Here is a 26,649-nt window from a genome sequence, read left to right on the forward strand (position 1 = left end):
TGATGTGCTGTTGTGTGCGCGTTATGTTAGGGAGAACCTGTTAAGAGTGTGTGTTGTGGAAAAAGAAGGGGTTTGCCTTAAGGTTTCCTGATACCTGTCTTAACTGGAAAATGGCAAAATTATTAGAGTGTGCTTTTTGCAAGTATTTTCATTAATGCTAAGTATTGTAGTTTGATTTAGGAGGAACTCTTGTACATTTCTTTTGTAATACACCACTAAGAATATTATTTTAATAATCTGACCAGTTGGTTTGGTAATTCTTTTTATGTTTGCTATAAAATATGCACAAAATGTTCAGAGTAACTTTGTGATGGGAAAATGTTCTGTTGGTGATTGCTTTAAAGGAAAAAAAGAGGTTGAACTTGACCTTTCTTGACCCAGAGTCCTGTGTAGTTAATGGGAGCTGAGGAACAAAAACGAAGTGCACAAAAGTCAATGGTGTCTGTAATTAAACAGGTTTTTGATTGTGCCACTGCCATGTGTTCTATGTACGGTATTTTCCTCACATCTCCCACTTCTGTCAGCCTTCTCCTTGATATAGTCAGGATGGATTGAAAATGGGTAAGCCAGAGTGCTGCTTAAAGGAGCAGCGAGGTCAGCAGGGTTTCCAGCCCTGTGCCTTCTGTAACAGAGCTGATACCAGTTCTGCACTTGTTCTCTGATGGTTTTGGATAAACCTTAACTCACAAAACGATATATTTACTATGACTGTCTAAACAGGCATGTGGTGGGGTTTTACATGGTAGCAGCCTGAAATCTTATCAGAACTTGGTCTTGAGGGCCATTCATGAAAGCAGTGATATTCAGAGTTGTGTTCAACTTGAAGGGGAAGCAGAAGCAGGGGAGTACTTAATGCTATTACTTGAGCTAAAGACATACTTGACACCATCCTGAAATAGTCTAAATTTCCAGTCTGGTTTGTCCAATTTTTTTTTTCTTTCCATGATTACCATTGTTCTGAGCCTATGCTGGAGGAGAAAACAACATTGTGACTTGATTCAGTTTTCATTTTCAAGTTGGTGCAGCTGTGAAAACAGGAGTGTTTATAGCAAGAGATTAAGCTCTGCCAAAACCACTGCAACAAACCCTGCTATTGTTGATTACAGGAACAGGGCCTGTTATACCACTTGGGACATCTTTGGATAAGGCTTTCAGCTGTTCATGCCTTTTACCTTTAGCTAGGGTTTAGGTTTTCATTCTTTTCCCCCTCTTGGAGTTGTGAGGAAGCATACAGTGCATGACTACTGGCAGTGTGCAAGTGCCGCCTTATTCTACCTGCTGCTATCACAAGCTTGTTTATCTTGTGGGGCATAAACAGCTGAATATCCCAATAAAGATGCTGATTGCCCTTAGTTTTTAAATGGTTTTCAACTACTGAGATGCTGGAATAAAGTTGATGTCAGCCAACTTGATGAATCAGCAAAGGAGATCAAGATAGAGTAGTTCCAAAACTTTTGTTGTGTTTAGTTGAATGCTGTCTTGTTACAGGAGAAGTTTTGCTTTCTGACCTCTATACTTGTTTGGTTATTTCTACACAGGCCCCAATTCTTGACAACTGTTGAGAAAGTGTATTTAAAAAGGTGAAGGAAGGGGAGAGAAAGGACCAAGTGAATGTGTAATTGTAGCCTTTAAAGAAATGGCATTAAAATGATCAGACTTGTGAAAGGCATTTCTTTCCAAATGAAGAAGCTGTGATTTAATGACTGCCATTTCTTTTCCCCATGCTCGAGGGCAGTGTTGCAGAGGTGTTTTTATTTTTGCTGGTGATCTGAACAGCAGGGCAAAGGCACAGCCTTAGTCCTGCAGGAAGGTTTTGGTGCATGCAGGGCTGTGCTGGCCTTGGAGAAGCTGCATCCTTGTTCCTCCCACAAGAATCCGAGTGCCCTCTACATTCTTCACAGGGAACAGGAAAGCCCTAAGGATTTGCTCTTTCAGAAAGTACTCCCAATGTTCTCCTTTTCCCTTCTCGAGGTTTTGCTGGCCATGCCTCTTGAGGAGGTACTGAACATCTTTGGCTCACTTACGAAAAATACTGTGAAGCAAATAATACCCCTTTCATTGCTTGTGTCTGCTCCTTCAGTCCCTCTAGACTTCATTTGCTCTCCTGCTCTATATACACCTCATAGTCACTTGGCTCAGTTTGAATATAGGTATTTTTCCAACTAGCTTTAGGCTTATCAGACTTGCCTTGTGCTACACGTGGCCTTTTGTCTACATTCTTTGACTACATCTGCATTTTGACTCGCCAAATTTGACTTACCAGTCTGGATACCTGTGGGAGCTCCTAAAAACAGATTTTGGTTAATTCTCACTTTTCAACTCTAGAACTGACCATCTTGCATCCATGATTTAAAGTTGTTTTTAAATCAGCTGATGTGACCAAGCACTTCCAAAAGGTCAAAATTGAACACATAGCTAAATACTATAGTGCAACAGGTCCCATGACAAACATGGAACACTGAACTGACCATCAAACAGCTGCTCTCTCAGACTAAGCCTGTGAAATACACAGATACCAGACTGCCTGATATCAGACAAGGTTTCCTGATTCCTTTAAATTTCAGGGCACTGTATTAATGTTTAGTCTAAGAAGGCTTGTTGACCTAGAAAGCTTTAGTTTCAGCATCTTAGCAGCTTCTGGAAATTGAATGGAAGCCTGGAAAGGAGAAGGCTTAGGGGTAACCTAATTGTGGCCTCCCAGTTCCCAGAAGGACCCTACAAGAGAGCTGGAGAGGGACTTTTTAGAAGGGTATAGTGAAAGGATAAAGGGAAATGGCTTCAAACTAAGAGTAGGTTTAGGTTGGGTATTAGGAAGAAATTTTTTACTTTCAGGGTGGTGAGGCACAGGCTTAAGTTGCCCAGAAAAGTTGTAGATGCCTCATCCTTGGAAGTGTTTAAGACCAGGTTGGCTGGGGCTGTGAGCAGCCTGGTCTGGTGGAGGGTGTCCCTGCCTTCTGCCTCCAGGGATTGGAACTAGAGGATCTTCAGGATCCCTTCCAACCCACACTGTTTATGACTCTATATAGACAGAAAAGACAGAGCAGGCTGTTACACTGCTTGCAGTCTCCCCAGTTGAAGCTACCACAACGGCATTGGGAAAAGAAGGCAAAACCAGATCACTTCTGACCTTCACTTACCTCACCAGGAAGTCTTGGAAAAAAAAAGTTAAGATCCACAGAGGACATGGAAGTGGAGGGTTTTATCTTCCAAGAAAATCCATGCCTACACATCACTCTTAAGTTCTCAGCTGCATTAGAAAGGAGCACCTTAAGCTTGTCCATGGCAGTAACACTTAACCAGGGAAAAATTTTGTCAAAAAATATTTTATTAGAAAAAACTTCCAACCAAAGTTACTCAATAAACAACTGTACAAAACATATTTCTTTGGTGAGATTGTGAAAGTTACCTTAATTTCTTTAGCTACCCACATACACAAAAGGAATTTGTTTTAAATAAAGCATTTATGTAGACAGACACCAAAGCAAGCTGCTGCTCCTTGGCAATTACTGTGTAATCACCAGCTCAAGGGACATCTCTGACTGCACACGTGACTCACAGTGAGCTCAGAGCTGATCAGAAGAGAGCAGGTGGGAGACCATTGCCAAAAAGGAGGCGCCAGGAACTCGGTATCTTCCACTGTGAAGAAGGATCTGAGGAATTGTTGCTCTGCAACAAACCCAGGATAATTAAGTTTTAAGTAGTAATGATGTAACTGGGTATTAAAATAATAGGCAGCAGTACAAATGTCAGTGTCATGGTGGGTTGCTTTAAAGAAGGGCACTGGAAGAGAGAACTCAATCAAACCTTTACACAATTTTTGCCCACACCTGTCAAAACAGAAGAACTGGTGTTCAGATTTGTTTTTTCAGGTGGGGAAACTCCCAGTGAGATTTTAATACAAATATATATTTTATTTGGCATATTCTTGATGACCAAGAGCCAAAATGAACCCATCTGGACTGAAGAAAAATTAAAATAATGGATATAAAATATGACAGCAAGAACTTTAGATCAAACAGTACTTACTTCACTTTTAATTAGCTGGAGCCATTCATTAAGATAGTTAACAAGAACAAATGCATCAGGGATGTTGTCTCCTTCTGAGCAAAATTTCAGAAGAACTGCCATCTGGATTCCCTCTGAACAGCTGCAACAGAAATGAGCAGGCATTTATATTGAGTTTTTAGATCCACAGTAATTATATTTATGTATTAAGAGCAGCAACAACATGCATGTATCTTGTGAAAAGCCAAAACCAAAAAGGAGAAATGTATGTGTATATTCTTTTTCCTCCAGATTTCCTAGATCACATTTTCACACTTCATGCTTTTTTGCTTAGTCTTGAATTTGTTCCTTACTTTGCAAAGCAAGAATCCTACATCTTGCAAGAGTATTCAGGCCTTTTACATACTTAGTTTGTATTTTTGTGCTGGTGAGGTGCCTATACACATCCTTTGATACAATCACTCCTTATCTTTCTGTGTATTTTAAACCAGCAGTTTTGCAGGCTGCATATCAGTACTTCACTCAGAATATTCTCATTTTTTAAATTTAGATATTAAGATGGTTATTTTTAATCGTTTTACCTCAAGTCCGGGCAGCTTTTTTCTTTTGCAATTGTATATTGTTTCCATTCTGAAGTCAATCTAAGTGTAAGCATGGCATTAGTAACCTTGCTGCTGTTGAATGCAACAGTGTGGTCAGGTGTCAAAAGTAATAATTAAAAAATAAAAGTCAATTTTCCACCATACACAACACATCTTTTGTAGAACCACACAGTTGTGTTATAACTAAGTATTAGTTTCTAAAATTTAAAAACTCAGCTTTCAGCACAACTTCTGATGCACGTACCTTTTAACAAAACCCCCACATCTCATTTTTTTGCTGGCCCTGAAATCTTAACTCATTCATAGTGCTCAGAGTTGTTTGTGGGTTTTTGGGGTTTTTTGTATAACTGACATTGGAACCATTTGCCTCAGGAAACAGTTTTAGTTAAAGTAGCACAGGTACAGGAATTCTACTATTTACAAATAGTGGTTTGGATATTATCAGATACCAGATTGATTGTGATCATAACTGTAAAGACTTCATTATTTTCCTTTAGCCTATTCCCTTATATTTTTATCTTATTCTAACTTTATGATTCAGGACTCCCTACTTCTCTTCCTCCTAATTATGCACCTGACCTGAAAAAAATTCTTTTCCTATAAATCCCTGTTCTATAAACAGGACTCTTCTTTTCCTGTAACATAGCAGTTTGTAAGATAATTTTATCCAAGTACTAAAAATAAGACTTCTGACATGTTTCCGTGCTTATCTTTAGGCAACTCACCTCTCAGTAAACAATAGTTTTGTGATGCCACCTCCAGGTATATGCAGAACTTTGTCTGTATCATTTATTCCAGGATAAGCTGCTACTTTTTCCATTTCTTTCCAGTTTAGCTCCTTCATGTGGCCTCCAACTGCTTTCTCCAGAGCGGGTGTGAGCAGGTAGCGCAGTGGTGTCCTGGAAACAAGTCAAGGATGCACTCAGTCTGCCAAGGAAGGACTCTGCCCCACTTAGCACTTGCGGCAGACAGAATGTGCCAGCACTGAGGATCTCACACCTGCAGGGAAGAACTGCTCTGACATTCTCTCCCTCTTCAGATCAAAGTGAGTCTATGGCCTCAAAGCTGTACAAACTATTCAACTTCATGCCACAAACAGAATTTAGGTACCCTTTCAGGGGCTCAGTTAACTGGCAAGTGCCAAATACATAAGCACCTAAATAGGGAAACTGCTTATGGTTGTTAAAATAATTTAGAAATAAAATGTGCTTTTCCTTCAGACAGGAGGTGATTAATTCAAAATCTGTTCGGGTAAACTTAGACTTCACCACAGTACAGTATTTTTAGTAAGCTCACACCACCAATACATTTAGACTTTGGTCAAGGTAAAAGTATTTTCCAAATGAACTACCCTCACTCTTTAGTAAATCTTCTATAAGGGAGTTGTTTTGTGGTGCTGAGGGAGCTGGGAGGGTTTAAATCACAACTTATGACTTAGACCTCATCAAATAACCATCAGTCCCTCTCACTTCATTCCATGTTAGCTGGCCATCCTGCAATTGTATGGATTTACTACTATATCTGGGACATGCATAGATGTATTTCTGCAGTTGTTATCCTCAGGCTCTATAGATGTACAGGGCCTCAAAGGAGGCCCCATGCATCTATAGAGCCTGAGGATAACAGCTGCAGAAATTCTGATTTTATTTGTTTCTCATTAAATCACCAGTTAGGATGCCCTCAATCATGAAGAAATGCCTGGTTTTTGGATGGGTAATATCTAGTACAAAAATACTGCAACTGCATCCTTGCAGTTGCCTCCCAACAAATAATAACTGATAACTTCCTATAAAAAAAAAAAAGAACAACAACTTACTGTACCAAGGAAAACCTTTCAAATGTAGAATGATGACAAAGAGGTCAAAAACAAACTACTACTGCAATCAAGTATTAAAAATCTAACCTGTGACCGGTATGTCAGCAGTTAACCCCTGACATTGCCTGCAGCCACAGGAACTTAAAACTGAAGCAGTGCAAGCTAAGTGGAATTTGCTTACAGCTTTTCATTTGATCAGTACATTTGACAGCAGTAACCCAGAAAATTCAGTGACTTATCCTGTAAAATGTCATGTTTTAACAATATACTAAGCATTTTATGCACACATGCAAGCAAACATGCAAGCAATGCACACATGCAAGCAAAACCATCTGCCAGAAATACTCAGGACATAGAAGCAGAGGGAAATATGTCAGTCAAAAAAGCCCAGAAACATCAGTTAGGTCTTTTAAGGACCCAAACATACCCCAGAAGCTGCTCATCATCACGCTGGTATGCGTGGCTGCTGGACAGAAGGACAACCCTGGCACATTTGCTGCTCTTCACCCAAGAAAGCAGGGTTTCACAGAATGGCCTGTACTTGTTCTTCATGCAAAGACACAGACAAAAATGTGAAAAATTTAATGTGTCCTTAACAATACTAGGTTTTACATATAATGTTTAGCACTGATGTAAATTATCCTTCATATCCACTTAAGTCTTCAGCCCCACATGTATTATTAGAAAGCAGAGAACTGCCCTGGTTGTTTACTTAAGCAAAACTACACGCAGAATTACAAGAATTATCATTAAGGCCATGTCAACAACAACAGTACTACCTGTTTTGTGTGCCATTAATACCAGAGGGAAAAGCTTTAGAGCAAGTTGGGATGGCAGGATCACACAGAATTTTTCCACACTTTGAACTGCTAAAATACTGCACCACAATTTTTTTTTCTGTCATGGCATTCTGCTTATCTTAAGTTATAGTCACTGCCCAGTTAATGAGTAATACTAAATTCCTCATTATTACCAAATGATTGCTGTTAAAATGAATCTAGAATACTATGAAATAATTAAATTGGCATGACACACAAAAATAAAGCTATTACAAAGAACACAGAAAAATAATAAATGTAAAGGAAAAAAATAGACAAAACACAGACCATTTTGTATTTTCATGACTCTAAATAACTAAGGAGATATTTACATTAAAATCTACCAACACAGGCTGCTGTTGTGGGGCATGGAAAAACAAACTGCAGAACTCAATGATGCAAAAAGTCTCAGTAAATGCAGAAATCAGTAAAACTTTACCAACTGCAGAAGGTGTTACAGCATGAAGTAGAAAAATACTTTTGCCAGGCCACTTAGTGTTTGCCAGCAGAACTATTCAAACCAAAGGGTGAAGTAAGGACAATCAATGAACATACATACCTTTATAAAAGGTGATCTGATCTGCAGAACTACAAGTTTCTTTGAAGGTAAGGAGTACACTACAAGAAGAAATCATTAAGTCTTGATAAGCAGACACTGAGAAAGAGATCTGGGTTTAAATATATCAAGAATTACCCCATTTACAAACTTCAGGATAATAAACCTTTCAGCTATCAATTCATATGGGAAAGCCTGACAACATTCACTATGTTAAAAACAAGTATTTCTGTGCATTGTACTTTCAATTGTACTAAATTCAAGGACTGAATTATGAAAGATGTATGAGGATATGCCTCCTGTAATGATTCAGATAATGTATGCATCTTTGCAAAGACTGACAGATTATTCTGAGATTACTGTGATTTGAAAGGGTAAAAAAAAAGGAGATACATTGATCAATGTAGGGAAATAAACTAAGAATTTGTAGGGGGACTGGGAGAAACATTACACAGGGAAAAAGGCAAAGGTATGTAGGAAAGAGGAAGAGTGGATAAGAATCCTTCTAAATCAGAAATTCAACTTGTATTCCAATAATTTATTTTAAATATGCGCACACTTGATATTGCTTTGGATTAACACCACAGTTTTGGCTGCACTGCAATGGCTCAAATTCAACATTTCTCACTGGTTCCAAATGTCAAATTGGTTTTTCAAAATAACAACAGGAACCGTTTCCTTTGTGAGGAGTCTGTAGGTTTCTGCAGCTGTTATTACTGACCTTAATTTAAGAACATCAACAGAATACAACAACCACAAAAAAAGTAAATGTGATGTTCTTGAATCTTATGTCCCTTGCAAATACCTTCAGCATTCAACACCCACCTTCAGCATTTATACTCAGCTCCACTGAGTTTTCCTCTGCTGTTGCATATGGATTATTTCCAACCATTGGCACCAGGCAATCAGTGTAGAAGTAACCAACTTTAGTCATGTCAAGTGTGGAAATCACCAGATCTATTGCCAACTGACCGACATTCCCCACGGACACTGCTGGCTGAAGGAACAGAATGAAATTAATTACAGCGTGCTTTGTGGATGGCATAAGGTGCTCTTCAAATAGTGAAAGCTTAAAATCTGGTCAAGCATGATTTCTAAAAGTGGCTGCTCATCCTCTGGCAAAGATGACTATTTCCTACCAGAAGAATTGCTAAATATAGGATTTGGTCTCTGTCTGACAAAAAACATCCTGGCGACTTTTGTGAATAATTCTGTCTCATTGTAAACTGAAAGAACAGCTTGGAAATTTACCTCTTTTCCCACATTTTTGGATTGAGAGTAGGTAAAAGCCACTCAAGCAACTGATGTGAGACTGGCAAAGCTCACTTGATGCCCAAAGGCAGCTCTGGTATTATATATTAAGCCTCTAAATCTCAGACTGACTCATAGACAAGAGTAGGTTGTTCTGCAATTTTTTTTAAGGATAAAAATTATAAGAGTGCCCTTAAATTAATTTCACAGGAATTGCTGCGGGTTATCATCAATCGAGGCAGATACTGACCTAATATGATGGCACGGAAGGAGAAAGTCAAGAGTCTGTGTCCTTCCAAAGAAACTATTACAGGAAGACAACCATAAAACGTTCGGTTGCTTTCCTCTAATTTATAATCAAACCTAAGACTTGCTGCTGCCCATTGGGGAAAGACAGCGAGTTTGAGGCTGGCAGAAGGTGCGGGAAGCCGCGGCAGCGCTGAGGGTCCCTCGCCCTCGCTGGTCCCCAGGTCCCCGGCAGTGCCAGGCGCGGAGCCCGGCAGTGATGTGTTTCCTGCTGCTGGTCAGCTGACCGGGAATGCCTTCCTGTGCAGCCTGCACAGTCATGCCGGGCTCTGCAGCCCTGCCTGGGAAGCGATGGGGTCCCTGAAAATGCCGGAGAAATTGACGGCGTTTGTCCCTCCGCAGCCTGCGCTGGAGCTCTCGTCCCACAGCGACATCGTCACCGCGGGCACATGACCTGACACTGATGTCACACCATGTGTGAAGGCGATAAAAACACTTCCTAAAACAATCCTAATCCGAGATTTAAATGTAGCAAAATGATGTTTTGAACACTGGAAGCATTTATATATCGCATCTAAAGAGAAAAAAAAATCCTAAGCTTTTATTGCAGTGACAACCCACGGGTGCTGCCAATCCAGTAAAAGCGCATAGGGCGCGTCAATTTTTAGAGCAACAGCCATTTAGCTACAGCTCCGAAATAGCAAATAGCTCTTGCTCTAAAATAAAATACAGCTGTTGCAGCTCGGCACGGATCGTCTTGAAGGGGCAAACCTGGGGTTCTGAGGAGGGAGAAATTGTCAGAAACGAAGACCGCGCTAAGCTCTGCTGCAGACAGAGCCCTCCAAACCCTCTTTTCCCCGGCAGAACACCCCAGATTCCACACACACCGCCTGCTCTGCGCTTTCTCCGCTTATCCCGCGGCCAAGTACCCAGGGACGACCCTCGGGCAGGGCAGGGAGGGACACCAGAACCCCCCGTGTCCCGTCCCACCGGAGAGGAGCGGAGCCCTCAGCACAGGGACCGGGGGCAGCGACCCCTCAAACCCACCGAGGGCGGGAAAAGGGGAAGCACGAGCGCGACTCACCATGAGCAGAGTGAAGCCTTTAAAGTCGGGGGCGGCCAAGCCCCCGCCGCGGTCGCACGGAATGAACATGCCGGCGGTGAAAGGAGGAGGGAAGCAGGCAGTGAAGGAAGGAAGGAAGGGAAGAAGGAGGGAGGGAAGGAAGGAAGCGGGGCGCGGACGCCGCACCCCCGTGCTGCCGCCAGGGGGCGGTGGCGGCGCTGCCCGCGCTCGCCGCGAGGCCGTTAGAGCTCGTTCCCTGGCGGCTCCGCCATGTCGCTGCCGCCGGAGAAAGCCTCGGAGCTGAAGCAGATCATCCACCAGCAGCTGCTCAAGGTGGGACCGGCGCCGGAGAGACTCCCCCTGGCCCTCAGGGAGCTGTGCCGGCCCCCGTGCCGCTGTCACACGGCCGCGGGTGGCCGCAGCGCCCGCTGAGGCGGTGGCGGAGCGCTCCCGCTCCGGCGCCCCGCTTTGTTTTCCCAACTTGGGTCGCTGCAGGTGGTTTCCAGGCGCCGCTTGCTCGCTTTCGTGCTGCTTTTTGAGCGAGGGTCTTGAAACTGGCCGGGAAATAAGTAAGGAGGCTGTAACTCCTGTATCTCTTGTCAGTGCAGTGGTGAATATCCCTGCCTGTCACACAGGAGAACGGGGTTCTTGGACCGAGTCCGAGGAGGCCAGCTAGATGATTAGAGGGAGGCAGCTTCGAGGAAAGGCTGAGACAACTGGGATGGTGCAGCCTGGAGAAGAGAAGGCTCAGTGGAGACTTCATAGCAGCCTTCCAGTTCCTGGAGGGAACCTGCAAGAAAAAAGGGGACAGACTTTTTACCAGAGTGTGTAGTGACGGGACAAGGGGAGATGGATTCAAATTGAGAGACAGCAGGTTTAGATTAGATATCAGGAAGAATTTTTCACTGTGATGGGTGCTGAGGCACTGGAGCAGATTGCCCAGAGAAGTTGTGGATGCCCCATCTCTGGAAGTGTTCAAGGCCAGGCTGGGTGGGGTTCTGGGTGACCGGATCCGGTGGAAGGTGTCCCTGCCCATGGCCGGAGCTTTGGAATGAGATGATCTTTAAGGTGTTTTCCAACAAGCCGTTCTGTGATTCTGTTCCAGGTCCCGGTGGCTGTGTTCTTAGCATCCTTCCAGTGTGAGAGCCAGCTCTATAAATCCATCTGCTTTCACGGCTCAGATGATGGGCAGACATTCTCAGACTTCCTTTGAGCATAGGGAAAGCTTGCAAGGGAGATCTACAACTTTTCTGCCTAACCTATATAAAAGCGTATTTTTTCCCCTTAAAAAATAAGGAAGTATGAAATTAAGCTTGAATTTTGGGGGAGATGAGAAGTTGGAACAGTGGCCATTTTGTAGTTGACAGATTTGCAGACCTTTTTGTAAGGAGGGAAGTTCAAGATGAATTGCTGTCAAAGAGCACTGAAAATGTTTAGGTTTTGTATGCTTGTAATTTTTTTTACTGGGAGAGCTGCTTTTGTGAAATAGTGGCTCATTTGATTAGTTCTGCAAGGATCAATATTTTGGTGTAGTTATTTCTGTGTTCTTAGGAAAACCCCCTAGCCTTACAGCCTACAACTTAATTGGTAAGTTGTACCTGCTGCGATACAGAGGGCTGGTGTTTGTAACACAAAATGGATTTTCTTTTAGATGGATGTCCATGGGAGGATACGAGAAGTTCTTGCTGAGACTATACGAGAAGAGCTGGCACCTGAACATCAGCAGCTGTCCACGGAAGATCTGATAAGAGCCCTGAGACAGCGGGGAATCATTGATGATGTTATGAAGGAGCTTAAATTTGTAACTGTAAGTAGCTTTTAAAGAGGGGAAATATTTCTGCTTATTCCTCTTACTGACGTGGTGTTTTGACAAAGTGAAACTGTGCTGCTTCTGGAGGTTTGTAAGGACCTTACTGATGTGAGACATTATAGGAGCAGAGAAGATTAATGCATATGCTGAAATCACTTTGGTATAGTACTGCACTGAAAATATTTGTTCAGTTTTAGAAGGGAGCATACCTAAGGAATGGCATTCAGATGAAATGGAGGATCCTTTAGTTTTTAGAAGACTTTGGTAAAAGCACTGTTGCATCCTTTGAGTCCTTAAAAAGTCTTAATTGTAATTCCAGGATGTGAATGAAACGGGGAGGACTTCAGCTCCAAAACCATCAACACATTTTGTTGACAGAGAACCACCAGTTTTGAAAAAAAGTATGTTTCTTGTTTATTTAAATGTTGGATCATAGTTTTGAAACAAATTTGAGGTGTATGATTTTTGCACTCTGAATTAGTAATCCAGTATGAACTGGCATAAAGGTGGATGTTTCCTCTGCTTATCTGCAGGGAGTAAACTCATGTAAGCAGCAGCAATCAGTGTTGCATTAAATATGATTTATTATTATTTCATTTACTTTACACTAAGATAACTTCCATATATTTTAAAATCACTTTCTCCTAAGCATGTTTCAAAGAAGTTTCTTTTTTTGCTAGTCTCCTGTTAGCTGATATTTAGCAAATTAATCTTTCTAAGATCTGTTTGTAGTCTCTTCATTTTTATTGCTACGCTTTACAGCTAACATTGACCCAACACGGAGGTATCTTTACCTTCAGGTTTTGGGTGGAAAAGCTTTTCTGGAGCATCTTCAGGAACCAGAGCCTCTGCCTGGCCAGATCTGTTCTACCTTCACTCTGTGTTTACATTTTCGAAACCAGCGCTTCCGTTCCAAACCTGTACCCTGTGCCTGTGAGCCAGATTTTCAGGATGGTTTTCTACTTGAAATACACAAAGATAGCCTAGGTAAGGAATATTATGGGTTTAAAACTGATGGTGTTGGGGTTTTTTCTTACCTAAGAGTTATTGTGAAATATGTTTGATATTATTTTGTGGATTTCTTTCCTGGTTTTTGTCATGTTTTCCTGAGGAAACTGATTACTGTATTGGGTTATGCCACTTGTAGATCTTTTCTGCTCTTGCTCTTTTCCTTCTTTTTCACTCTAAAATAACTTGAAATTGACCAGCTTTATAAATTCTTAAATGTTAATTCCATTTTAATTTTTTGTGTATCTGAACTAGTTGTATAGCAATACTGAACTACAAAAATCATTTTATCTTCTCTGTAATCTCTCTGTAGCTCTGTCCTAAAATGAGTATGGTTTTAGAGATGGGACCATTGCTTACACATCTGGACTCAGGATCTTTCTTTATACTTCCTTGCATTTTGTTGCATACTGTTTTAAAATCCTGAGGAGAACTTGGGATGATAATATTATTTCTTATTTTGGTTTAATAATGGCAGGTGATGGAAGCAAGATGGTGGATGCAACCACTATGTTATCTATATGTGACCCAGTGCATATGGTTCTGATCAAGACAGACACATTTGGTGAGACCACACTGGTAGCATCCTATTTCTTGGAGTGGAGGTCTGTCTTGGCTGCAGAGAATGGCATAACAAATGTTGCTGTGGAACTCCTGGGTGTGGGTAAGGATGAAAAATGAGCGTATTATGATGACTTAAAATATTGGGTACTGAGCTTGCTTACAAGCTTGAAGCAGTATTTTTGATCTAGTTCATTTTTTTCTACAATTCAGATGTAACTGTAAAGTATCCTTAGAAAATGCCTAGAAGACTTAATGGTCAGATTTTTCTGTTACCAAGCTGCTAAAATGAGTATTCCAGATGCCATGTAAAAATGGTCCTCATGTCTGGGAATTCTCACTATTGATTATCTGCAAAATCTGGTTAAGGTGTCAGAAACAAACCAACCAAACAAAAATCCAGTAGTTCATCTCCAGGAATATATCTGATCAGTGCACTGGGGAGTAAAATTGAGTTTGTGTGCCTTTCATAGCAAACCAATAATTGCTGGAGAAAGGGATCTCTGCTCTGCTTCCATTTATCCCAGTGGCTGGAAGTGAGTTTTCTGAATGGCTTGGTTTAGGTGCTCAGCAGTTAGTACACGTGTCTATTTTTGTGTGTCACTTGTCCCCAGTCCTCTTCTCAGGAGCTCCTACCCAAGTTTTTAGGATATGATTTAGTGAATAAAGGCTAGGTCTCTCATTACTTCCTACAAGACTTTTTACAAGAGCAGGTAATGACAGGACAAGGGGGAATGGATTCAAACTGAATGAGAGTAAATTTAGATTAGATCTTAGGAAGAAATTCTTTCCTGTGAGGGTGGTGAGGCACTGGAACAAGTTGCCCAGAGAAGCTGTGGATGCCACATTCTGAGAAGTGCTCAAGACCAGGTTGGATGGAACTTTGAGCAACATGATTTTGTGGAAGGTGTTCCTGCCCATGGTAGGGGGATTGGAAATAGGTGATCTCTCAGATCCCATCCAACCCAGGCCATTCTGATTTTAATTTTCTATAATGAATTGGAAATGCATAACCAATAAGTTGGGTTTAATTCTCAGATGGGTTATGGAGCAAGTTAAATTTAATTCTCATAAGCTTTTTTCCAAGTAATATGGTATCAGTCCAATAAATCCAGTGCTTTTTCTCCTCTTCAGAATCCTATCATTGTACAAAATGCATCAAGAGCATCAAAGGATGCTTCCATCTCAGATAAACAGATAAACTATTGTGCAAGGTTTCCACTGTTTGTATTGCTTATGGACCCATCTGTAATCTGTTTTGTAATGCCTATTGTTGTTTATGTAATCTAAAATTTTCAGGGGGGTTGCTGTTTGTTTGTTTGTTGTTTTGGGGAGTTTTTTCTAAGTTGAATAATTTCTTTGTATGACAGCCAGAGTCCTTCATAATGAATTGTGTCCTGGGGGAAGATGAACTCCACTTATTTCCACCCATTTAAATTTGAGCTACTTGTGTAATCAGTAGAAATAGGCACATTTACAGTGTGTGATTCTCTGACTTGATTTTAGATGCCTATTCTAGACATTTCTAGAATACCAATCTAGAATTCATCTCATATGTCCCAGTACTGGCTGCAAATAGGGCCTTGGATAATTGTCTTGGATGTCGACACCTGTGCTTTTTTTGTATATTATGCTTTCTTATAGCCTCATTTGAGTTTGAAATTTAAATAAAAATTCCTAATTTGCCTATGTTGAAAGAAGTTTAGTTACTTCTTGTGATTATATAAGGCTAAAATACATATTTTAATGGTTTGCCCCTGACTGCCTGAAATAATCTAAGCAAAATGAATATGAGAGAACTGATGAAAATTAATTTTGTTTCAAAGGTACAGAATCAAAGGTTTCTGTTGGTGTTTTAAACATCAGACTGGAAATGTATCCACCGCTTAATAAAACACTTTCTTCAGAAATAACTAGTACTCAAGTAAGTAATTTTGGGGAGGGCTAACTTATTCTTTTGTTGGTGGGGGGGAAGATCACTATAGAATTGTAGATGTTGAGGACTGTGGAGTTTTTGAATGTTTAATACTTCTTTTTTTTCTACTAAATTTAAATATAATTCCTTTTTTAAACTGCTTTGTCTATACTGAACATTACTAAAAGTATTACTGTCATAGGTTTTTCTAATTACTTGTATCAAAACCTCTGAAGAAAAAAGAAGGATGCAATATATCTAATTTTCTTCAAGTAGTATATATCCTTTCTTGCTCTTTCCCATGTGAAACAATAATTTCAAGTTAGCTGTTCCACTTGGAAAGCCAGTAAATGTTGGCCTGAAGGTGCATGCAGATATTTTTCTGCACATTAAAATCCAAGCAATCCTTCTGTGCAGAAATGCATTACTTAAAATGAACAGTACTTCAGTCAAGCCTAATATATTAACCTACAAACAAGAAATACAGCTTGAAGTTTTTCCTAATTGGATTTCCATTTAAAAATACTATGGATTTGCATGATACACTTAAAATGTTAAGCTTTATTTTAACATTTATTTTAACATACTTACTGGGTATGATGCCTTGAGAGGCTACCTAGAACAAAGGCTAGACAGTGTTAAAGGAATAAAGTAGGTTTTTATTAAAAGGCCTTTAAAGGTTACACCTTGGGCAGTGCAAGAGCCCAGCCATGGCTACACCCAAGACGGACACTGGGTCACGAGTTCTCACGCTTTTATAAGTTCTGGTTCATTTACATATTGGGGTTAATTATCCAGTTACAACTTCAGGTTATGAAGCCCCATCTTCTCAGATTGCTTTCCTCAATTCACTGTTGTTTGTACTTTTTGGGCCTGAAGCTGCAGTGGTGACCTTGGTTCTCAGGCTGGAAAAGGATCTTTTTGTCTAACTACCCTGTGAAGAGAACTTGCAAACATTTTATAGGAAGTTCAGAGTTATATACTAATGCAGTATAGAATCTGGAAAACATGAAAGCTAAAACTTAAGGCATCATTCATGGGCTTTTTTCTCCTGGTTGGAGTTAGTATGTGCAAGATTGTTTTTTTTTATTCCTACCTACAGTTCACTTTGGAACGTCAGAAAACAGCAGAAAAAGAACGCTTATTTCTTGTGTATGCTAAGCAGTGGTGGAGAGAATACCTGCAGATCAGGCCTACCCACAATGCAAGGCTTGTAAAGATCTTTGCACAGGTTTGTATGTTTTACAAATAGACCAATCCTTTCTTTAAGTTATCTTTTGATTTTATTTTGAACTTCATGCATACGTAATATCTGTATAGATTTATGATATGCTTATGTTTGGGTCAGGGCTAAATGTGGTGTATCTTGCAAAAAAATGAAATTTGAACTTCTGTTTGTCTATTGAAGCTTAAGAGAACAATGCAGACAGGAGGATTGCTCTGACTACTTTTGGTGTACCAAGTGAAAAAGCCTGTTCAGTCTTGTCCTTGAATACTCACAAATGAGAGACTTAGGTGATCTGTACAAACTATTTCAGATAAGTTTTGTAACAGATAAAACAATAACAAAAAATTGACTTCCTAGATGGATTAGAGCAGATCCTCAAAACATTTGAACTCTGTGTCATCTGCAATGCAATCTCTCTGGTTTATGTCACACAACAACTACAGTCATAATTACTTGAGTCTGATAAGTTACTGTATCAGTTACTCCTCAGTAACTGTTCCTCAGGGAAAGGAATGTTATGATCCTTGCATTTTTCACGCTGTGAATTTACCCTGCATAGTAGCAATTTTCCTACCACAGTAACTTCTTATCTCAGAGCAGTGTCCTGAAGCGATCTGTGCCTCCTCTTGAGTGAGGCAACAGCGTCCCTTCTGGCTGTGCCCGGAGTGCACAGGAGCGATGAAAACTTCCCAATCCCAGCCAGCAGCTGAGCCTCCATCCTGGCACTCTCTCACTCCTCATCAGTGGGATGGGGGCAAGAATAAAAACTGCAAAAGCAAGGAAAACTTCATGTGTTGGGAGAAAGGTGGCTTAGTAACAGAAAGCAAGCAAGGAAGGAAGGGAGGGAAAACATTGATGCAAAGACAGTCAGTCCCCTTCTCCCAGAGCAGACAGATGCCCCAATAGTCTCCAAGCAGGGGCAAGTTTAGAAGAAGTCTGTTCCCCACCCTCACTGGTTTTATTGCTGAGCATGCCACTGTATGGCATAGAATATCTCTTTGGTCAGATCAGGTCAGCTTTCCTGGCTGTGTCTCCTTCCAGCTTTCTGTCCAGCTGAACCCACAACTGTGTGGTGGCAGAATGAGAAGCAGAGGTGGCTGTGATCCTATACAAGCCCTGCTCAGCAGCAGCAGCTAAAACCCTGGTGTGTTCACAGCACTCTTTGGGTCACAGATCTAAAACACAGCACTATGAGGGCTGCTGTGAAGAAAACAAACTCCCTTCCAAATAGACCCAATACAAAGGCTAAAGGGTTTCAGGGCAGGGTATAAAGAGAAACAAGTCTATAATTAAATAGGATAGGAACTAGGCCCCTGCTAGTTTAGTACCTATATAGAGCTTATCTTGAGTTTCCCATTGGCCATAGCAAATCTTAGTAAAACTTTCTGGGAACAGAAACGAGTTAATTAGATTAGTTTGATAATGTAGTTACCATCAGGTTTCAGATGAGTAATGCAAAACAGGCATTATACATATGAGATAAAATTTAAAACTAAATCCTGCCTGTGGGGTTTTTTTTAATTGCTTTTGAGCTGTGAAATAGTTTTCAACAGGATTCCAGTCAGCCTCAAATAAATGCTTTTTTTTCCATCAGCTTGCTGGAAAAGCATGACAAAGCCTTAACAAGGACAATGTGTGACTACAGTAAAAATAGGAGACCATAATCTCCTGAAGCTGCAGAGATTCAAAAGGCTTTGATCCCTTTTAAAATATATATGAGCATGAAAGTACCAGTTTAGCCCAGTGAGGAACAGAAGTCCTCTGTGTTCCTTGAAATAGTTTTAATAGATGATAATCATAGTATTTGCCTGCAGCATGTAATAAAACAGATTTTTAAAAGTCATCTTATTTTTTCATTTTTACAAGAACTTAGAAATTCTTAGTATTATTGCTTAGCTTAGATCTAGTTACTAGATCTAGTTGCTTAATAGATCTAGTTACTTCATTTTGAGTAATTTTTATTGCTTGCTGTTATGAAAAGAGATATTCAAATTTAGAAGCAAGTAGACACCTTTTTAACTCTAGAATCAGTTGTTGAATGTTTTAATGTTTTTGGGGGAGGATTTTTTTGTGGTCGTTGTGGAATTTGGTGTGTGAGATTTGTTCTGGCTTGTTTTTATACTTGATGATAATGTGGAAATTGTCAGTAGGCAGCGAATAAACAGTTCCTCACCCATTTGAGAAAATTAATTGCAGCTTGTGCTGTTCCTGGTTTTCAGACATTTAGTCCAGAATGCCCTGTGAGTGACAGAGCCCCACTGAAATCTGTGATGTCTCGAAATGAATGGTCTTAGTGGTCTTGTGTCCTAATTCTGGGGGTATTTTCGTATCTTACTGTTTCTGAGTGATACTTACTCCAGGGAGGATACATCCCAGAGGAAGAAAAATCTAAGCTCAGATTAACGTTTTTGGGACACTTCGGCGGCTGGCGAATAACCCCGTTTCCATGTTCAGGATGAGAACGGGGCGAACCGGCCGGTGTGTTCGTTCGTGCGGCCCCTGCGGGCCGGGCGGCTGCTGGACACGCCGCGGCAGGCAGCGCGCTTCGTCAGCGTCCTGGGCCACGAGAGAGCGCCCGTCATCGGCGGCGGCGGCGGCAAGCAGGAGCAGTGGTGCACCCTGCTCGCCTTCCTGTGCCGGAACAAGGTGCGTCACTGTGCCCTGCTGTGGCACTGCGGGGCTGGTGGCCTGCTCTAACCCAAGGCAGCAGTTTAAAACAGGCTGCAAATGCATGCATTAAAATCAGATTTGGGTGGTTCTGTTGCAGTTGCCCTTGAGGTGTTTTTAAAGAGAAACAGGTGATAAATAGTAGACAAGTGTTGTATTGCACTAAATAGTTTATTTAGTTGTTGTTTTGCACTGGGTGATTCAAAATGGGTACTGAATATGTTATGTCATGTAGATTGTTATTTCCCTTCTCCCATCACATACATGGTCTTTCCCTCATCCACCCCTTTGCTGTACCCCCTGGTGGTCTGGCCCCTGGTTACCCCTCCCCTCGCCCCTCCTCAATGGTATCCCAGTGGCTGCGGTCCTCTTCCCCTGCCCTCATTCCTCGGGTATAAAAGTCCCCTGCACCAAGGCAATGCTCTCTTTTCCACCTGGAAGGTTGCTGGAGCTTGAAGTGTCTCTTCCCAAGCTAATGCCACTCGTCCCCAAGTGGAGAAGAGCGTTTCTTGTCTTTTGCTTCCGTCTATGTAAGACTGTGTGGGCAGGGTCCATAGCCGGAGTGGGCTCAAAACAACAGCCCGAGAGACACGGATTCTTACAGACGAGAAGGCTTTGGAGCAGACTTCCTTTACTACTGTACTTGGGGTCCATTTGTCAATGCATATCTTTGACACTGAAATTGCATCTCTTCTGTTGCATTTCTAAGAACACTTATTGTCATCCAATGAATCCCTACTACTGTGCAGGACACTAGTTAAAATTCTGGACTAATCCAGGAAGAGTAGAAAAAGTCTCTTTAGTCTCTTTTGTTGATTTGATGGTTGGTTTTTTTGTTGTTGTTGGTTTTTGTTTTTATTTTGTTTTGGGTTTATGGTTTTTTTTGTTCAATAGATGGGCTGAAATATGCTGATGGTTTTTATGTTCCATTTTTGCAAGACAGGATTCTTCACTAGACGTTTCAGCCTATTTCTTGCTGGTCTGACATTTGTATCATATGACTCTAATCAAAAAGCACATCAAATTGTAACTGGTTCTAATTTATAGCTCTTCTGTTTTATGAGCAGAAGTACCAGTGATCACTACTGATAACTCTTTGGAGTGGTCAGTGCTTTTCATTGCCATGGAGATATTTCTGCCTTCAAAAATGACATCACTGATGTGTTTGCATTTAAAAGATGTGTTCAGGGCAGCGGAAGCTGTATCCCAGATTTTAGACCTGCCTCCAAGACCACGTAGAACAGGCATTGGCTATTGTCTCTGAATATCAGATGATGCATAGGTGCCCTATAAAGGCAGCTCTGGCTGCTCACTGGCTTTCAGATGGAGATGGCAGTAGGGACTTTGAGGACTGCTGTGTTTGGAGGCACAGAGAAAGGTGTTCCTTCAAGGCAGAAATGGAAAACTGCATGGAAAATAACTGAATTTAGTCCCTGAGACACTAGACACCATTATTTTTCTTGTGGAAAGTTGTATAGTCTTATTAAAATAACAGAGGTTCACTACAAACTTGTTTAAACTTACCTTTCTGCATATTTCCCTTTTATACTGTGGTAGGACGAGATTGTGTTGTTTTGATACATCCAAGAACTCTGAATTTTACATTTTCAACATTCTGAATAGTTATTTGACTAAAAAGCCTTACTGTTCTGCTTCTGAATGCTGTACTTTGTGTTATGAAGCCTTCATTGTTTGAGCAATTTTTGTTCTTACTTTACAGCTAACAATTGTAAAGAGCTCGAGAGACAAAAGATATTAGCCATTGCATTTGGAAATTGTTTTCTGTGAATTATCAGTGGTAGTAATGTGTTTATGAGATAAATGTTTTCCTGACTGAAGGAAAAAAACAGCTGCACATGATTCCCAGCTGTTTTACAGTTAGATCTGTGGGGGGCCTTGTTTTATCTTTGTCTAGTTTCTGAAGATTGACAGCACATTCAAGAAGGTGAAATACCAGTAGAATTACATTTTATTAAGTGAAAAAATTCCTAACTGTGTGAAAATACTGCATAATTTCTAGTCTTACCTCAGGTGTTTGCCTTATATATATTTTTACATTTAATTAGAACATTGTTTTTTGTTGTCATGGTCAATAGATTCTGGTTTTGGGTTTCTTGAAGGTATCTCTGTAATCATAAGAAATATTTCCCAGTGTTAATCATACACTATACTTGAACAAACATTATCAACAGTCTATCATTAGAACATTAATTTTAAACTCATTTATTCTATTACAGAAAACCAAAACTTATCTAGTTTAAATAGTAAAATACTGACTTTTGATACATTCTTTAGATAAATAGGAGATTAACATAACTTGTTAAATGGTTGTTTGATAAATACCACTATTTTATTTCTTTAAGGTTTTATTATTAATAATAATATTTATTGATATTTACTGTCTAGGGTGACTGTGAAGACCATGCTAATCTTCTGTGCAGTCTTCTTCTTGGGTTTGGATTGGAAGCCTTTGTGTGTGTTGGAACAAAAGCAAAAGGAGTCCCCCATACTTGGGTAATGACTTGTGGATCTGATGGAACAATTACATTTTGGGAGAGCTTAACAGGACATAGGTGAGTAAAAAGAATATAAGAAAACAGAACAGTGTATTTTGAGGTTTGTGTAGGATATTTCTGCTCTTGTGGGATTTTTAAATCTTCATATCCTATCATATAATCCAGGTGATGTTTGTCTTTGAATTTTTTTTCCGTCTAGTGCTTTTGCTTGGAAAATAACTGATTCATTGTGAGGGGAAGTATTTCATCAGTTTGTAATATATTAGTGTCCTTAATACTGTATGGTAATTGTTTTGTGTCTTATGGCAGCTGATTGCCATCGATGTTACTGCTGCAATCATTTGTAAAGGAGATGAAATCTGACATGATTGTTTAGGAACCCATATTTTTTGCATGATTTCATCAGTGAAATCAGTGTTGCATTAGTTTTTTTTCCCCTGAAGAAATCTCTCTGAGTTCTCTGAGATTTTCCCTTGGCTTGAGTCATTTCAGAAGGGCACATGTAGTTGTTTGGTGTACTAAAGGTTCTGAAACATGTTCTTTCCAGTGTTCAAAACAAGTAATTCTCTTTTGCCACTGTTTGTGTATCCTGTGATTAGCCTTTGCAGGTGTATTTCCCTAAATGTGATGAATAGCAGGGAAACTGTATGAGCATGTTCTTATAGTTGCAAAATTTAACTGTTTGATTAAACAGCTTATTTTTCTAGATTTAAAGACTAAAAATGATGTAGTATTTGGTTGTATATTATGCCTCCAAAGCATATACAATAACATTTCTGTAAACAAATTAATGCCATTTTGGGTGGAAAAGTTAATGACAAACTTGGCTTGTATTTTTAAAGGAAAAATGGCTGTATCTGTGCCATCTAAATATTTTTTACCTTGCCTTGAAAGAAGTTGTATTAATGAGAAATTGAATCTTTTTGAGTAGGTACATCCACAGACCTATCAACCCTGATGACCCTCCCCTAGCTGAGCAACCCAAGCCACTGTATCCATACCGCACAATTGGTTGTATCTTCAACCATGAGAAGTTCTTTGGAAATTGCCAGCCCTCTGACGCTGTGGAGGTGTGTGTGTTTGACCTGCATGATGAATCCAAATGGAAACCCATGAGTGGAGAAGCAATAAAATCTGTATGTGCTCCTGGAGCAACGTCTTCAGTTCCCCCTTTTCCTCCTCTGTGTGCTTCTACAATAGATGCTGCTGTGACAAGCAACGAGATGGAAGTGCAGCTGAGGATACTGGTCTCTGAACACAGAAAGGTGAGAAAGATTGGCAGTGATCTGTCATGGTAACAGAGGTTCTTGTGTTAATTGTGTACTTGTTTTGGATAGCCATTTGCTAGTTCACATACTTGTATCTTTGCAATGTGTTTTCCGTCAGCTTTTGCAGAAATGTGATATGGGAAAAGTGAAACAACTGAAAAAAAATGTTTGGGAAGACTGTAATAAACTGTTTTAGACTATTATTTGCAGTGGTGATCCACAGCCTCATGTGTGGGCTTTTCCCCCCACCCTGCCTTTGCCCCTCATTCTGGGTCTGTGATCTTCAGCTTACTGACACCTGCAGACCACCCATGAGGGGTCTCTAAAAGCACCAGGAAGATGAAATCTAGTTATTAGTGGGCTTTGCCAATCCAGCACAAATGTTTCTGGTTCCTAGTTAAAAGCAGGCTTTCAGCTTTCGTGATCTTACTCTGACTGCTTTACAAAATCTGAGATACTTTTAGAAGTTAGTTTTGTCCTTTACCAGGATTTTTACAAGGCATAATGTGCTGCCAGAAATGATACTTCTTGTGTTGGACGTGAAGGCAATGATATTTTAAGTCCCTGTTAGCTTATGTCTGTTTTTAATGAGTTTTTTTTATTGTTTCTGTTTTATCTCCCCACACAATGTCAGCCTTTAGGGTGACAAAGTAATTCTCAGAGTATGAGTCTGATGCAGTGTTGAATACATACATAGAAGATTTTTCTACTTCTTTGCATTTGGGATACTGGGAGGAAGGTGCCTGTACATGGTGGGAAGATAGATGGTAGAAAGAAGGTGCCTTTGTGTTTCGGGGAGCTGTTGTGCATCATTTTTTCAGAAAGGGTTTTCCATGAGACATTTGAAAAAATGTCAGGTGAATCTTAGTTGATATTTTCCATAGTTTGGCTGTGTATTTATGCATATCTTCTTACATTTCATACCGCGGTGTTGTAGCTGAAACATCTGGTCTCAACTCTGCTGACCTTATGTTTTAGTCTAATAGTTTAACTTCATTCCTTGATAGATGTTTGACACTTGTGGTGTCACTTGCTTCTGGTGGTGGTGTTTGCTTCTCCCAGTTGGTGTGTGAGTCAATACACGAATCTCACTGCTTCATGAATTCACTGCCATTAAGTACCAATACAAAGATTCTTGGATTTATTTGAATCTATACAGTAGGCAAGTTTAGGCATATCCTGATGTACCTTCTGCACAGTTCTCATTGTTCTGTGACTTGCCTCCCAGGATCTTGGCCTTTCAACTGTTTGGGATGACCAGCTGTCCTATCTGTTGTCACAAGCATTAGCAGCTTATGAGCTGGAGCGCACAACAGGTGTTTCTGCAGGGAATGAGGAGTTTCAGGATGCCATAAGGAGAGCAGTACCTGATGGTCACACCTTCAAAGGGTTTCCTATCCACTTTGTGCACAGGAATGCCAGGAGAGTATTTGCCACGTGTCTTAGGTAAGTCTAAGTGTAAAGATACAGGTCTATGTTAAAACTAAATAGTTATTTTTTTAATAATGAATTTTAAAGAAAATGAATTTCCTTAGGTTAGAGCTGGAGGAGGAGCGGTGTGGTGTGTGTAATGGATCATGAGGTACAGAGCTTTTAGGTTATGTTGGTGATTCAGTGGTGATAGACTTCTTGTGTATTAAATTGAAGAATGAGGAGTTAATTTAATTTCTCTGTACCTCTTAAAAATTATGAGTGGTGGTGTCATTTTCCTCCAAGGCAACAGCCCTTGCACTATAGAACGATATTATCATTTGTAATGACAAACTCAAGATATTCATTTTTACTTAAATGCTAGTCACACTTTAAAAAATTGCACAATGTAATTAAAAGCTTCAACAATATCTTAGGATTGTCTGTTATTCTTGTGCTTCTTTTTGTCATATAGGTCTCCTTTTTGTGAAGAAATAATCTGTTGTAGGGGAGACCAAGTGCGACTTGCAGTTCGTGTACGAGTGTTTGCATACCCTGAATCTGCGTGTGCTGTTTGGATTATGTTTGCTTGTAAATACCGCTCTGTCCTTTGAAAAACTCCCAAATTGTTCATACCTTTTTAGTGCTGCAAAATAATGTATGTGGGTGTAAAATGATTCTATTAAAAACGAATATAGTATTTTATATAAATGCCACTGATTTTGAACACCACAATGTGTGTATCAAAGGGGATTGTGTACACAGTAATGATTGTATTTATAAAGAGAATTTATTCTTTGTAATAAAAGTTACTTTTTATATTTATAGAAATGTGAGTCATGTAACTAAAATGTGTCCAAAAAACATTGGCTTGTTTTTGCAGTTCTGAATTGGTTTAAAAGTTTGTTTAGGGCTGCTTTACCTCTGCAGAGTAAGAGACTCTTTTCTACCTCACCTGTCCCTGTAGTGTACAGTGTGTACTTTGTGAGTGACTGAGATCCAGAAATACTGGTGTTGAGGCATGTGTCCTTCAGACAACAAAATTTATTTCTGCCTCTTGTGGATCTAACAGTAACTTCTGCATTCAGCTTCTGAGAGCAGTTCAGTCAGATAAAGGTAAACTTGTTAATCTGTGAATTTAATAATATATGGATTTATTTAAAAAATAAGCATTAAGACTTGGATACCTGAAGATGTGAATAGCTATGATGGGTTAGATAAAGTAGTTAAACCTGATGCCTTTTGCCTCTTGTTACCTTAAGAAGTTTCTGAGGTAGAAGTTGTAGCCAGGCCATTTTGCTTAACAGCCCTTCATGATTTTGTCTAATTCTGATGCTCAGATCTGTACTTAATTAACTATCTGTGATTTTTGTCATGGGTGGTGATTTTGCTGAGTATCTTTAGGTCTTTATGCTTTGCAAAATGGGAAGCTTGTTGGCCTTACTGAACTTTTCCATACCAAACTTCTCAGGTTTTTCCCCATGTGGACTCCAGGCATCTCTTCTTGTGGCTGGAAAATCTGAAACTGTTTGGTTCCTTCTGTAGAAGCCATTCTGTGTCAGTGATAGCCCATGACCACCTCCTTTGGTTGTCCTTGTAAGAAAGAGGTAGCTCTTTTCTGCTGGTGCTGGACCAAAAAAATTACCTTAGAGAATCTTGCAACACATATAGCAGGAGTGAATGTTGGCATTTTGCATGTACATTTAATCAGCACTCTGGCAGTGTGACACCATTTGTGTCTTTTTTCAAGAGGTGTTAAATACTTCCTATGGCAGCACTGAGGTTTTTTAAATTTAGGACTCTAATAGTACATAATGTACTTACTGGTCCTGCTGCTAACTTTACAAGTCTGCCTGCTCTACAGCATACAGGATGGTGATAAAAGCTTCACAATTTCTCCCCCAATTTC

At 40.1% G+C, this 26,649-nt stretch overlaps 2 protein-coding genes across 2 annotated transcripts; one reads left to right on the forward strand and one right to left on the reverse strand.

The window, feature by feature from the left end:
* Window positions 1-3,307: 3,307 nt before the first annotated feature.
* Window positions 3,308-10,650, reverse strand: PSMG2 (proteasome assembly chaperone 2). The gene is made up of 7 exons (XM_066561390.1): window positions 10,379-10,650; window positions 8,623-8,794; window positions 7,801-7,859; window positions 6,851-6,969; window positions 5,333-5,506; window positions 4,027-4,147; window positions 3,308-3,666 (listed from the first exon to the last, which is right to left on the reverse strand). The coding sequence occupies exons 1-7, from the start codon at window positions 10,445-10,447 to the stop codon at window positions 3,574-3,576; spliced, it is 807 nt and encodes a 268-aa protein (XP_066417487.1). The 5' UTR covers window positions 10,448-10,650; the 3' UTR covers window positions 3,308-3,573.
* Window positions 10,577-25,571, forward strand: CEP76 (centrosomal protein 76). The gene is made up of 12 exons (XM_066561356.1): window positions 10,577-10,690; window positions 12,009-12,164; window positions 12,487-12,568; window positions 12,930-13,154; window positions 13,654-13,839; window positions 15,563-15,660; window positions 16,754-16,882; window positions 19,334-19,525; window positions 21,953-22,119; window positions 22,994-23,327; window positions 24,559-24,776; window positions 25,216-25,571. The coding sequence occupies exons 1-12, from the start codon at window positions 10,628-10,630 to the stop codon at window positions 25,352-25,354; spliced, it is 1,989 nt and encodes a 662-aa protein (XP_066417453.1). The 5' UTR covers window positions 10,577-10,627; the 3' UTR covers window positions 25,355-25,571.
* The last annotated feature ends 1,078 nt before the right edge of the window (window positions 25,572-26,649 follow it).

This window comes from Molothrus aeneus, chromosome 1 (assembly GCF_037042795.1).
Source record: "Molothrus aeneus isolate 106 chromosome 1, BPBGC_Maene_1.0, whole genome shotgun sequence".
Taxonomy (NCBI): domain Eukaryota; kingdom Metazoa; phylum Chordata; class Aves; order Passeriformes; family Icteridae; genus Molothrus; species Molothrus aeneus.